We start from the raw sequence: 13746 nt of genomic DNA, 5'->3' as shown, positions 1-13746 counted from the left end.
TTTCTTAATTTCCCTGTAGCTGTACCCCAGAATAAAACCACGTCAGAGGTCTCTGGCGTAACCCTCAACTGGGTGACTGACTGGACTGATGTCTTGAGGTGTTGAGCCTCCATCTTTCACCTCTGTGCCACTTGGACTACAGAAGGGGTGACGCTGCTAAGCCCTGAACCCGGAGGCACAATCAACCACACTACCCACAAACACACTCTCCAGGCCAAACAAGCAGCCTCAGGTTTCTCGGTCTGCCCCCATCAGCTCTGCTTCCAGGCCTCTTTATCTCCCCCTCCTCTAACGGTTTCTTGTATCCATGTAAAATATAGCTATACATCACACCTTGGGGATCAAGCACTAATCACTTTGACAAGAGCTTTCCTATTTGTAGTTGCTTACCCGTGATGCTTTGCTGAAAGGGCCAGGACTGGCAGTGCTCTTTTCAGAGAGAGGATTCTGTGTACTTCTTATTGAACTAAATGAATGAGAACTGATATGTTATATATGTTTTATAGCTCATCTACAAAACGAGTGTATAGACTGGAAGTATATGAGAGCAGAGAACAAAAATATACATAGTTTGCATAGAACGTTTATTCTGATCTATGACTGATAAACCCCATCTACTGATAAGCATGTGTATGATTCATATAAGTGAGGGTGTATGTGTTGCGTATGGGATTTATGTATGCTGTAAGTGAGATTTTCTTTTTACACTGCAGTGTGCATCATGCATCAGTGTGAAGTGCAGTTTTTCACAGCATTGGCGTGTTTTGAAGCGTGTGTGAAGTGCGCAGAGAGATTAAGATGGACCATCATTATACAATCAGTATTTAGCCTACAGGAACTGACACTATATGTTCAGGATTTGGCTGGGGTGCGACAGCTTTCTTCAATTCAGCTGAAAACGTTCTGCGCATTTACATTTATTTAACACTTTTTTTTTTTTAAATGTTGCTTTATATTATACCAGCCCATTCCACTCCACTCCTATTTTTAGTCATGTGGTTTTTATATTCTGCCGCTGAGGCAGTGAAGAGCTTTATTGTGGAGTTTAACCTTGTAAATACTGTGAGGATGGGAGAGGAGACATGCTTGACTCAATGCTGTTAGACTAAACTGCCCGTGTGGGCTTCTGTGAAATACAGTGACTCACACCTTGTGTTCTATACATGTGCACAAATAAAAAGAAATGAGTCGTAGCAAGAAATCATGTCACCTTGTGTTATTATTATCAGTCTGTGTTTTTGCTTGATTAAATTGTGGCATAAAAAAGGCCAACTTTCAGTCATGCCTGGTTGTGAGAAGCAATTTCACAACTGATGTAATAAATATTAAGAAGCAAAAAGTATAGCTTTATAATTGGGGCACATCAAATACAGCCTAGCACTCGGGTCACACTTTATATTTCACAGTATTTGGAGTAATAACATGTGCTATGTACTTTTCTTAAAACAACACTAGGGCTGAATCCAAAATCACAACTTAAACCCTAATTCCCTACGTCACTTAGTTCACTTGGAGTGAATGTAGACGAGTGAGTGAATTTGGACAGCCATTGTTTGTACATGCTGTACACTCGTTATAGCGGTGCAATGTGGGATTGAATGATTTCGACTCCATAACGTCCACTAATGTCTCGGACACCACTACAAATGGCTGTCCCTTCAATAGCCTTGAGGGTAAAGGGGGCGATATAGGATCCAGCCTATCAAACGTTTGGCCCTCTAGTGGTTAATAAACAAAACTGCATGCTTCTTGCGGAAGAACATTGTAGCCGGAGCTACTTCTCTCTGTGTATGCCTATGACGAGTCACGCAGGACCTGTGCTACTCCGCAGCGGTGTGACCTGAATTGGACTAAAATAGTTGGACCATAGACCGTAAAAAAATTGTGAAAGAGCTGGACACTTATGTGTACCATAATGATTCAGGCTAAAACAAAACGGTTTGAGAAATGGATTTACGATGTATTTGCTCATCACAAGAAAGTTACATATACAGGTCCTTCTCAAAAAATTAGCATACGTGATAAAAGTTCATTATTTTCCATAATGTAATGATAAAAATTAAACTTTCATTTATTTTAGATTCATTGCACACCAACTGAAATATTTCAGGTCTTTTATTGTTTTAATACTGATGATTTTGGCATACAGCTCATGAAAACCCCAAATTCCCATCTAAAAAAATTAGCATATCATGAAAAGGTTCCCTAAACGAGCTATTAACCTAATCATCTGAATCAACTAAATAACTCTAAACACCTGCAAAAGATTCCTGAGGCTTTTAAAAACTCCCAGCCTGGTTCATTACTCAAAACTGCAATCATGGGTAAGACTGCCGACCTGACTGCTGTCCAGAAGGCCATCATTGACACCCTCAAGAGAGAGGGTAAGACACAGAAAGAAATTTATGAACGAATAGGCTGTTCCCAGAGTGCTGTATCAAGGCACCTCAGTGGGAAGTCTGTGGGAAGGAAAAAGCGTGGAAAAAAACCCTGCAAAACGAGAAGAGGTGGCCGGACCCTGAGGAAGATTGTGGAGAAGGACCGATTCCAGACCTTGGGGGACCTGCGGAAGCAGTGGACTGAGTCTGAAGTAGAAACATCCAGAGCCACCGTGCACAGGCGTGTGCAGGAAATGGGCTACAGAGAAGCAGCACTGGAATGTTTTCAGATTAAAGCACATTTTGCATGTCATTCGGAAATCAAGGTGCCAGAGTCTGGAGGAAGACGGGAGAAGGAAATGGCAAAATGCCTGAAGTCCAGTGTCAAGTACCCACAGTCAGTGATGGTCTGGGGTGCCATGTCAGCTGCTGGTGTTGGTCCACTGTGTTTTATCAAGGGCAGGGTCAATGCAGCTAGCTATCAGGAGATTTTGGAGCACTTCATGCTTCCATCTGCTGAAAAGCTTTATGGAGATGAAGATTTTGTTTTTCAGCACGACCTGGCACCTGCTCACAGTGCCAAAACCACTGTTAAATGGTTTACTGACCATGGTATTACTGTGCTCAATTGGCCTGCCAACTCTCCTGACCTGAAGCCCATAGAGAATCTGTGGGATATTGTGAAGAGAAAGTTGAGAGACGCAAGACCCAACACTCTGGATGAGCTTAAGGCCGCTATCGAAGCATCCTGGGCCTCCATAACACCTCAGCAGTGCCACAGGCTGATCGCCTCCATGCCACGCCGCATTGAAGCAGTCATTTCTGCAAAAGGATTCCTGACCAAGTATTGAGTGCATAACTGAACATAATTATCTGAAGGTTGACTTTTTTTTTGTATTAAAAACACTTTTCTTTTATTGGTCGGATGAAATATGCTAATTTTTGAGATAGGAATTTTGGATTTTCATGAGCTGTATGCCAAAATCACGAGTTAAAACAATAAAAGACCTGAAATGTTTCAGTTGGTGTGCAAAGAATCTAAAATATATGAAAGTTTAATTTTTATCATTACATTAAGGAAAATAATGAACTTTTATCACATATGCTATTTTTTGAGAAGGACCTGTAGTACTGCTTTAAGGTTTTAATACTGAAAACCAGAAGTATTTAAACAATTCCAGATTCAAACATTTAGAGCGAAAATTACTTACATGAGTGACCCCAGGTTTGATAGATTTTGGAATATTTTAGTCTGGTAGAATTTGAGCAAATGTGTGCATTATAGACTATTCTGCCGAATAAATCAGTCAAAGGGTCTAAACAATTACCATTACAATTCTTTAATGCAGTTTCAATCAAATGTCGAAAAAGGTCTTGTTCTGATAGTTGTCGTATAGACGTGATGGTGACGGACTTTAGTCATCGGGTTGCTACTTTTCTCTGATGTCGAAGTTGACAACGATTTTTATTTTATAGCGTGTGTGTTGGCTTGTAAGTGTTAGCTACCTAAAATGTAGCCTTTGCCCTTAATATAACTAAACGGGGTTTCCTTCATTGTAGAGTCTAAGACCAAAAAAAAAAAAAGTAGTGAGTTCTTAGACGACACTGATAGAAACACCTGTAGCCTAGTATACGCGGAAACTATGGTTACCGAAATGTTTGTAAGCTACATTCATGGTTTCCGCAAAATAGTTACAACAAAAATAGTAAACCAATTAAGAGATTAAAAAAAAAAAAAAAAAAAAAAAAAAAGTCCTTTTGGATGTATAGCCTATTATGGCCACTAGGTGGCAGTACACGGCCGGTTTGAAAGTAGCATTCAAAAGCAACCCCCTTTTGAATTAAATAAAATGCAATAAGAACTACAGTATACTCTTCAAACCACAAGTGCGCTTGAGATTGTGGTTCTTGGATTAATGCAAATCCGTAATGATCTTGTGACTGTTTGTACTTTATAAAATGACCTCAAAGCACAGGGATTGATCATTGTATCTCAGATAGCAGTGACATCTTCAGTTTAAAAACTAAAAATAGCGTAATTTGACTAAAACCACATGTTCGGAGCATTGATTTTGTTAACGAACACAGAAAATTAACTGATGATTCCATCCAATTACAGCAAACAGACATGCACACAAGAAACTCCATGGGCCAAAGAGACTTTATTTTCTGGTGTTAAACTCCATCTTCAACATTGCAGGACGTTTGCGATACAAAATCCTTCACACTGATGGAAGACTCGTCTAACTTTAGTGCCACTACCGTTTGGGTGGAGTGTATGTTCCTTGATGTGGTTAAAGATTATTGGTACTGGAGGAAGGGAGGACTGGTGGAGGCAGGGAAGGAGTTAAGTTAGGAGTCACGAAGTGTTCACTTCTGCTCAGGCATAAGGTCGTCGATCGACTGGCCTGCCTCCAGGCGTTTCTCCATCTCTACAAGCAGCTTAACTCCATCCACCACCATCTGAACCAGCTCAACCTCAGAGAAGCCCAAACGGTCTGCGTTGGAGATGTCAAAGACACCGCCTACTGCAGCGGTGTCGACTCCACCTGTTGAAGGGAGCAGGGTTAGTATTGGAGACGACATCCTGCACAGGATTCGTTGTATGGCTCAGGTGAGCATATATACCTGTTCCACGCTTTTGGAGCCTCAGTCGCTTGAGGATCTCACCGAATTTCTCATGCTTACTGACGTTGGGAAGTTTGACGTGAACGCCTCCACGCAACCCTGTGCCCAGGTTGGAGGGGCAGGTTAGGACGTAGCCCAAGTGCTCGTTCCACATGAACTCATGGCCCTTCTCTTTGAACAATTCCTCAATCTGTAGGAGAAACGGATTAAGATTTGTTTTTAAATCATAGGAGTTCCAAGTAAGGTTACAAAAGTGAAGGGAACAGACAGGAAAACTCACCTTTGTGAGGCCGGTGCAGAAGCGGTTGAAGACTTCCTTCATGTTGCCACCTTTCTGCATGGAGATGACACGAAGATGGTCTTCCTCATTCACCCAGACTAGGAATGTCTTATTGTCATTGTGCCTTAATGTTAAGAAAATAAAATTATATATTAAAAATCATAAATTTATGAACCCCTTCCCCAATATATAAATACAGCTCCAAATGTTTTTGGAATTAATTATTTTACTTAATAATAATTTTTAAATGTATTCTAGCACCTACATGGATTTATTTAGTATGTTGAGAAACTCCAAAATGTAATAACGCGAGGAGCAATGAACCCAAAAGCCCGCTCACTCACCAGATCCCCCTGGCATCGGGCCAGTCACGGGCCATCCCAGAGGCCAGCAGCAGTGGGGACACAGGCTTATCAAACAGGAAGTGGTCATCAATCAGCTGCTGCTGCTCCTCCTCTGTCATGTCCTTGAGGGCATAGTACTTTCCTTTAAGATCGCCATCAAGGGCTCCCAAAGCTGTGAAAAACCACAGGATATGTCACAGAGCTCCAGAGTGGATGCTTGAAATCACTCATCTCCGCCCACTCCTCTTTAACAACCAATCATGAATCAAGTACGGCCGGCGCAAACAGACGCCTAGGTGAGCTCACCCTCAACGGACAGACTCTCGATGCCGCGTCTCTCCCCGCGGCTGCAGTGAGGAGGGAGGCAGAAACCGCGGATGCTCCTGCCTGTTCGCACTCTGGAGCTCAGGACGTAGTTGGGGTCAAGGTCGTCTCCACCCTATTAAAAACACCACTATTAACAGCCGGCTATTTCGAAACGTTAAACCTGATTAGATGCACCAGACGGAGAGACGCAGAGTACCTGGAGGTTGTCTGGGTTCAGGTCAGTCTTGTGTTTGTCTGTGGGTTTATATCCACCATGACGGTCCTCGATGATGGGATCCAGAAGATCTTTGAACACCTCGTAGGTCTCCTCGTCTCCAGCGACGCAGCCCACTGTCATGATGAAAGGATGCCCTGGAACACAACATCAGCAGTCAGCCAAATCCTGGACTTCAATATCTTTTTGTAGCAACGAAAGGGTTTGGGGACGTTTCTTAAAGCACTGACGGCAAACAGATTGGGCGACAGCTTAATATAGCCACACCTCATGTTTGGCCTTGCAGTGATCATGAGATTCAAGACAATCCTCCCTTTGATGGACTTTACAAATAAAACCTTAGAATGTTGTTTCTACTGTTTGGTATACAGAGTCAAATGCATGACAAAGCTTTTACTGAAGTGCATAACATGCATTAGCCACTAGGATGAATACCGCAAGTATGAGCAAGCAGCACTATGCAAAGGATGCAAATAATGTTTGTACAATACAGGCTCAGAGACTATTTATTTTGGACATATCAGGCAAGAATGCGTCAAATGGGACAGTCAGTGCACCACCACAATGAAGGCCAATGTACACTTCATAAAAGCACTTAAATATGAGCCAGCCCAAGGAGGCTTCCCCAGAGTCCCAGTTACACAAACGTTCAGATGCAGAAATAACATACAAGGTTGTTTTCGTACCAAAAATGACCAGACTATAACAAAAAAAATTATTAAAAAGTTAGTTATTTGTGGAAAAGGTTGTGTGTTCTAAATGGTCTAAGTGTAATTAAAGTCTAAGTGTAATTAAAATTAAAAAAAGTGTCTTGTGTAATTAATAAGCGAACGTGAACACATGAGGATGATGAGATACAAATGTCAAAGTGTTTAGAGATCCACCAAGTTAAATGATCAACGTTATTACTATCAAATCTGCCATCTTACAGCCATGAACCATTTAACTTGTTCAATAGAGCTAGCCATTTCATCTTCCAAAAACACATCAAAAAGGCTTCGGATAAGAATCAATTCTGCTGCTTTTATAATTACTTTGATGTACAAGTATGAGAATTTTTTTATTTTTATAATTCACTCCCCTAGTTAAGTGTAACTTACTATATGGATTCTGTACGGTTGCATTGGTTCTTTATTCATGCATTAAAAAACAAAAAAAAAAACAATTAGGATAACTTGGCAATTAAAACGACTTCCTATTTGGCTTCAGGAGGTATTGGGGGAGGGACATTCCCATACTAGAGAACAATTGCTCAAAAACGGGAGTGCAGGATGAGTCATCAACATCTTTGGCGTCTTCTGCCAGTGACTAAAAGTACTTGTTCCTTGAGATTCAGAGGGTAAAACAGCATGTAGACAAGCTTAAATGTAATATAATCAGACAAAAACCCGATAAAATATTTATTTAAAAAAAATAAAAAAAACTAACATTTGAGCACCTTGCACCGGAACGCCGGCTGAAATAAGAAAACCTGGCCATTTTGAAGGTAGGTCATTTACCTGGGTTGTCAACTCCGGTTTGAATGACGTCATCGAGGGTAAATCCGCTGGGGGTTTGTTTGTCCCGGAGGCTTGCGTACATCTCGGGCGTCAGCACCTTCGCCATGTGGTTGTTGTGCTTGCTGAGGTCGGGATACTCCTGCTCGGCGGAGTAGTTCATCTTCAGCTGATTGTGAGTGTTACCGAAAGGCATGGTTGCGTCTACCTGGTGCAAATATTTGGAAACAAGGACGTTAAAGGCGAATTTAAATCGGATTCAAACGCGGCGACAAAGCCAGTCTCTCAGCTGCATTAATAATGACGTAACGGCATTTAAGCGCATTTTCTAAAACAGAAAAAAATGTTTATATTCGCTTAAACCGTTACAGCAGCCAACGGTCGGGGTATGACGACTGTTGCGCTCGGTGATGTGTCATGTCACGCGGGCAGTAAATATGATGGAATGTCGAGCGCGCGCGCGTCCAATAATTGACGCCTCATTATAAAAATGCATACCGTTTTTGAATGTTATGTAATGCCTTCTGTGCATCAAGAAAGTCTTGTATGGGAAACATTTATTATTCTCTGAAGCAAGCGAATGCGTAATGCGCAACGTCTCCAAAGACCTTGCAGAAAAAGGAGGCAGACTGCAAGGTCGTTGCTGATGTTTGGGACAAAAGCACCAGATCATGCACAAATTTAATCCGTGTCGTCTTGGCCAACAGATTTAAAGCGTTTAAACATCTTTGTATTGACGTTGCTGGGCTTTATACACGTTTAAATCATTTATGTAAATATAAGCGGCGCATTGCAAATACCCAGTAGAGCTTAATCCACGTTTTATGCCTGGAAATGTATGCATTCCTGATCATAATTAAATTATTTAATACAGCCCGCAAATGTATGTTTTTGTAAATTGATTTGGCAGCGTTATCACATCACAACTTCTGAATATTAGAATAACAAAGGCTTGTTTTAATGATTTTAAACAAAAACCATACCTTATACTGATTTTCTTTGGGAAAGCGGAATTAATCCTTCCTAAAGTCCACCAGAACCCACACAAAGACTGATAATGGTGTCCAGAAATAATCGGCTTTGTGGGGTTTTTATATTGAGCCCAAGCGCTCCTCTGATTGGACGCTATTTGAGTCCATTCATTCTATTGGACAGGGCGCCGCATCACCTCCACAACATCCACTATTTGCTTACATTGATCACATGATGTTTTTCCTTGACGGTTCTCCTTGTCATGATTGACAACAAAATCGAACAATATGGAATTTAATCACACGCGTTTATCAAAATTCGGATGCTTTGTTTTGTGCTGTCTGGATAATAATAATATGCCTTGCTTTTTTAAAGAGAAAGATATCTGTCTGTGTGTGCTTGGCTCTCTCTTTGTCACGCTAATGCATCATCACCTTGATGTAGTGAGGATGTGCTTCCATTTTCACGGGAAATACATTTTGTTTAAGCATTTGTTACTGGTTTTATTTTGTCATCCTCTATATTGCCTTGTGAAGCATTGTTTATAGAAGTGCTTATTTTATCTTTCCTTTAAACCAGTCTCCCAAATTGAATAAAAAAAAAAAAAGTCTTCAATTTTGCGTTACGTGATACATTTATGGCATTATCTGTATAAAAATAAATGCTTTAGTCTCTAAGCAGAGTCATCAATCCATGCTTCAGATTTCAGTGTAACTAAACCCTGAAATCTTTCAGTAACACAATTGAATGTTCATTCCCCTGTGATTTTATTTTTAAATTCACTATGATATTTTGTTCCCAGGCAGTTAATAGTAATAAGACCTCAAATGCTGAAACTTAACAGATGTAGATTGATTCTGGACTCTGGAGTCCAAAAATATGCCAGTCGTATCTCCGCTACTTCACTTGTCCATTTGATTTTATTCATTAATATTATGAAAGGCCATTTATGGTGCAAACAAGCCTGTTCACTTTTGGCAACATGTGTATTTAACAAATATACAGTACTGTTCAAGTTTTAGGCCAGTCAAATGTTCTTTGAAAAAATATTTTTTTTTACTTAACAAAGATTATTTAATGCCAATGATAATGTTATAAAATAACTTTCTAGGATCCTCAAAGAATCCTGAACAAATAAATTACGTTTTCAAAAAATTATAAGTAGCACAACTGTTTTCAGTATTGATATGATAATAATAAGAAATGTTATTAAGCAACAAATCAGCATGATTTCTGAAGGATCATTTGACACTGAAGACTTTGGAGCTTTGGAATTAATTTACATTTCAGAATATATATATTTTTTCTTTTAAATAGTAATAATATTTTACAATATTACTGTGTTTTCACAGGTACCAAGTCAGTACATGTACTGACATTTTCAAAAACCAGCATTTCCCACTAGCATTTTAAACGTTGTTGAATGGATTTTGTTTTTTTTTACATCTCTTATTAGCCATTGTGTTCAAAAGCTCAATATATGTCTGTGATTGGCTACAATGATCAACGCTTCAAAACCATGTTGTAATTGACATCTTTGATGCTCTCATCACCGAGCATTACATAGATACACACGGGAGCTGATATGTGTCCGCTGATAAATGAATCCGCTAATAGACACCTGCTTTCAAACACTCCAGTCCCGTGTGTATCTGTATAAGCGTTAGGTGAAGATGTCTATTTACAACATATTTTTAAAGCATTGATCAATATGCCAATATGGATGTGACTTAAACTGCAATTCATCGACTGGCCACACAGGCTCCGAAAGGGAGCAGAATCTCATTGAGCCCCATGTTAAAATGCCCAAATTTACAGCAGGTTTTGGTCTATACATGGTTTATATATAACTTGGTTTTGGTCTATACCATTAATTTTGCCATTCATGAAAACTGTAAGGGGCTAATTTTTTTTTTTATAACTCAATCCTTTGCATTATGTAAAGCCTTAAAGTTCTGCATAATTAAGGGCGTGGCCACTTTGATTGACACATGGATAGCCATTTATCCGCTGTCTGTTAGTCATCAAGTCCCCTTAGCTCCGCCCACGTCCCGCCTCTTTGCCCATTTTGTGTTATCTGCGAGTGACACGGGGTAATGCGCTGCCAAGATGGCAACGGCTGACTTTGAGGCTTCACTGACACTATGTTAATTTTTAAATTTTTTACAGTCTATGGAAAGGACTTTGGTTAAAAATGCAAGTGGGAAATGCTGGTATCGTCACATTTTTAAAGTTTCACTGGTACCGAAGTCGATACCCACAACAACACTAGTTTTTACTATATTTGAGATGTTCTATATTTAAGCCTTGATTAGCATAATACAAATCTTATAGACTCCAAACTATTAAATGGTTTGTTATCTACCCTTTAGCTGTTATATTATGGAAGGACTTTATGTTAATATGTGACCAAAATTTTATGTATATTATGTATATTACTAATGAGAAACTTCAGGATTTCCTGGGCCACCTGGTTTGAAGGAAATTATATGCTTGTCCTGTAACTGTGAGGTTGTTGCCTTTGGGAGTTTAAGTTATGTTTGGCTTAACAATAGTTTCCCAGTGTACAGTAAACTCACAGGAGCTTAACTGTGGGCTCATGGAGAGACATCCATGCTGAGAAGATAATGCCATCTCCACAGTGTTTGACTTCTGCTATAGTTCAGTGCTGTTTGCGCTGCCTCTACCTCTTGCTTTGTCAGAAAACACATATTGTTGAATACTGCCGTTTGTGTCATGCTTGAGTGTACCTTCCTGTTTCTCTCTAGTATCCCAGATGCTCATCCTGACCACACCCCTTTTTTGTGACTGACTGCCTCACTGAAGGTAGGCCTACACATTTACATGTTTCATGAACTAGCTTTAGCATTAGCATAACAACTGGTATGCTGACAAGCGAAGGCAGTTTTCACTTTGAAATGCTGTTTAAAATATTTTATCTCTTTTACAAAATAAAAATGTTCGATCTGAGAAAGAGAACTGGTGTCAGAATGAAGCCCGAGGCTGCAACTGATGAGTATTCATGATGGCAGTGTTTTCCCTCTCAACCCTGTGGACTGCTGTTTTTTTCTCTCCGGGTTCAGGGACTGCAAAGTAGTGGTCAGCAATCACACTTTGACAGGGCGAGACAAACGCTGAGAGTGCTGATGTCATAGAGAGTCTACAGCAAAATATTACGCCTTAGCTTTCTTGTTTTTATAGGTACTGAGCAGAATACTGAGAATGCTGAGCAGAATAGTGCTGAATGAAAACAACACTGCATGTATACTAAAGCAGGACAAAGCAGCTGCTATAACAGCACGTCATGCATATTGTCACTGAAAGAAGTAGACTAAAGAAGTCCTTTCGCTTATAATTTAGTATCTGTGTATAGCCTACACAGAAGGCTAACAGCCTACAAAGTCTCCCCCTGCATCCATGTTGTCTGTCAAGCCCTCCTGACAGGGAGCCGTCAAAATCACCCCTTCCCTCTCTTCAAATGTCTCATTTGCATCGCTCTTGAGAGCATTTAATCCTTTCTTTCTCCCCTCCTCCTCCTCAGTCACCTCTCTGAAGCACTGCGAAGTGGCCAAATCAGCACTATTTAGTGATCACAGAGAGGAAGCCAAAAATTATTCAAATGTATTCAAATCTATTTTATATGCAAAACTCTTTTGTAAGGTGATTTTTAAATCAACCACACATTTCTGCTTAGCTTATATGCACTAACATTCAAATGTTTGGGGTTTGCAAGATTTTTTTAATCAACAATGACAAATAAAAGACTTAAAATATTACAAAAGATATTACTGTTTTTACTACATTTTTCATCAAACAAATGCAGCCTTATGTTGGTGAACGTAAGAGACTTCTTTCATAAACTCCTCGATAAGTCTACATAACACGTTATCCATTACATATCACCTTCAAATGATCATGTTTTTTTTCTGTTTTGCCTGCTTCTCCAGAAAGCCCAGTGACATTGAGCTGAAGGTCAACAGGGTTCCTCAGCTTGGCTTTCGCCTGGTACATTCGCCTGGTACATTGGAGCTCACCTGCCTTTTAAAAAACCCTGATGGCATTGCCTTCTGTTGACTGACACTTACAGTGGGTATGGAAAGTATTCAGACCCCCTTAAATTTTTCACTCTTTTTTATATAATACAGCCATTTGCTAAAATCATTTAAGTATTTTTTTCTCATTAATGTACACACAGCACTCTATATTGACAGAAAAACATAGCCTAGAAATCTAGACACACCCTAGCGGCAGCAAATTTAATCTGCCCGCGAGTGTCGTCTAGCAGCTCTCAATACTCTTCTGAGCTGGATTCCTCAAAATCTGGACGGGCCAATCACATCGTGTATAGAGTCGGCGGGCGGGGCCATTATGACGACGGCCGAGTTGCGTTTGCGTGCTTCTGTTGTCTAGTAAACACAGAAACTGGCGAATGGCGCGGTCTTTTTTTTAAAAGGCAGGAGGAAAAACTCTGGTTATAAAAATACCCATGTCCATGTGGACAAGGCCTAAGTATTCAGACCCTTTGCTGTGACACTCATATATTTAACTCAGGTGCTGTCCATTTTGATCATCCTTAAGATCAGGGCCGTACCCAGGACTTTCTAAATACAGAGGTCCAAATATGAATTTTGGAGGGTTTGAAAAAAAAAAAAAAAACATCCCTCCTTTACACGCATTTTGAGACATAAGAAAATCAAAGAATCAGCTAACTGTAGCTTTAAAACCATGTCAGTGTGCAGTATACATTATTTTAAGAAGACAACAGATTTTTATAAATGAGAATCTGGTTAAATGTTGCAACAAAATTAGACTCCAAATTGGAAAATCAGAAAATCTGTTTTGTTGTTAAATTGAGCCAAAGACGACATGTGTGACTCCGTCTTTGAAAACCTAGCTAAAGGTAATTTTTGTGATTTACATTATGTAAAGAACATTATTTGAACATATAACCTTAATATATTTAATGTTGAATGAGTAAGATCATGTCAAAGATAGAAATCAATGTGAAAATATAACCAATGAGTGAAATCTAAATGTGATGCTCCTAATCTCAATATTAGATTATGAGACTTTAGCCTGGATTTCACAGACAAGAATCACATTATGT

General features: G+C 39.7%; 2 protein-coding genes and 1 long non-coding RNA gene across 6 annotated transcripts in view; 2 read left to right on the top strand and 1 right to left on the bottom strand.

The window, feature by feature from the left end:
- The window catches only part of ppp1r13bb (protein phosphatase 1, regulatory subunit 13Bb), a 54136-nt gene extending 52932 nt beyond the window's left edge, over window positions 1-1204 (top strand). For all 4 annotated transcript variants that reach the window (XM_067417013.1, XM_067417012.1, XM_067417011.1 and 1 more), the window contains one exon: window positions 20-1204. In XM_067417013.1, coding sequence (XP_067273114.1) covers window positions 20-61 — 42 coding nt within the window. In that variant the 3' untranslated portion in view covers window positions 62-1204. The remainder of the gene's footprint in view (window positions 1-19) is intronic.
- A 3317-nt stretch (window positions 1205-4521) lies between these two features.
- Window positions 4522-8798, bottom strand: ckbb (creatine kinase, brain b). The gene is made up of 8 exons (XM_067417022.1): window positions 8651-8798; window positions 7671-7875; window positions 6154-6308; window positions 5937-6069; window positions 5631-5802; window positions 5287-5410; window positions 5007-5196; window positions 4522-4927 (listed from the first exon to the last, which is right to left on the bottom strand). The coding sequence occupies exons 2-8, from the start codon at window positions 7861-7863 to the stop codon at window positions 4749-4751; spliced, it is 1146 nt and encodes a 381-aa protein (XP_067273123.1). The 5' UTR covers window positions 7864-7875; window positions 8651-8798; the 3' UTR covers window positions 4522-4748.
- Window positions 6930-13746, top strand: part of LOC137041084 (uncharacterized) — a 28957-nt gene continuing 22140 nt past the window's right edge. Inside the window, exons 1-2 of the long non-coding RNA XR_010898021.1 lie at window positions 6930-7657; window positions 11408-11465. This is a non-coding gene — a long non-coding RNA (uncharacterized lncRNA). The remainder of the gene's footprint in view (window positions 7658-11407; window positions 11466-13746) is intronic.

This window comes from Pseudorasbora parva, chromosome 15, assembly GCF_024679245.1.
Source record: "Pseudorasbora parva isolate DD20220531a chromosome 15, ASM2467924v1, whole genome shotgun sequence".
Taxonomy (NCBI): Eukaryota; Metazoa; Chordata; class Actinopteri; order Cypriniformes; family Gobionidae; genus Pseudorasbora; species Pseudorasbora parva.
The sequence above is the reverse complement of the archived record's forward strand: the minus strand, read 5'-3'. Positions and strand labels throughout refer to the sequence as shown.

Excerpts from the sequence above, each read along its gene's own strand:
- ckbb (XM_067417022.1), bottom strand. The coding sequence starts at position 7,863 with ATGCCTTTCGGTAACACTCACAATCAGCTGAAGATGAACTACTCCGCC. Across the intron at positions 5,803-5,936 it reads CGAGAGTCTGTCCGTTGAGG|CTTTGGGAGCCCTTGATGGC; the intron begins GTGAGCTCACCT and ends GGTTTTTCACAG. Across the intron at positions 5,411-5,630 it reads CCCGATGCCAGGGGGATCTG|GCACAATGACAATAAGACAT; the intron begins GTGAGTGAGCGG and ends CTTAACATTAAG.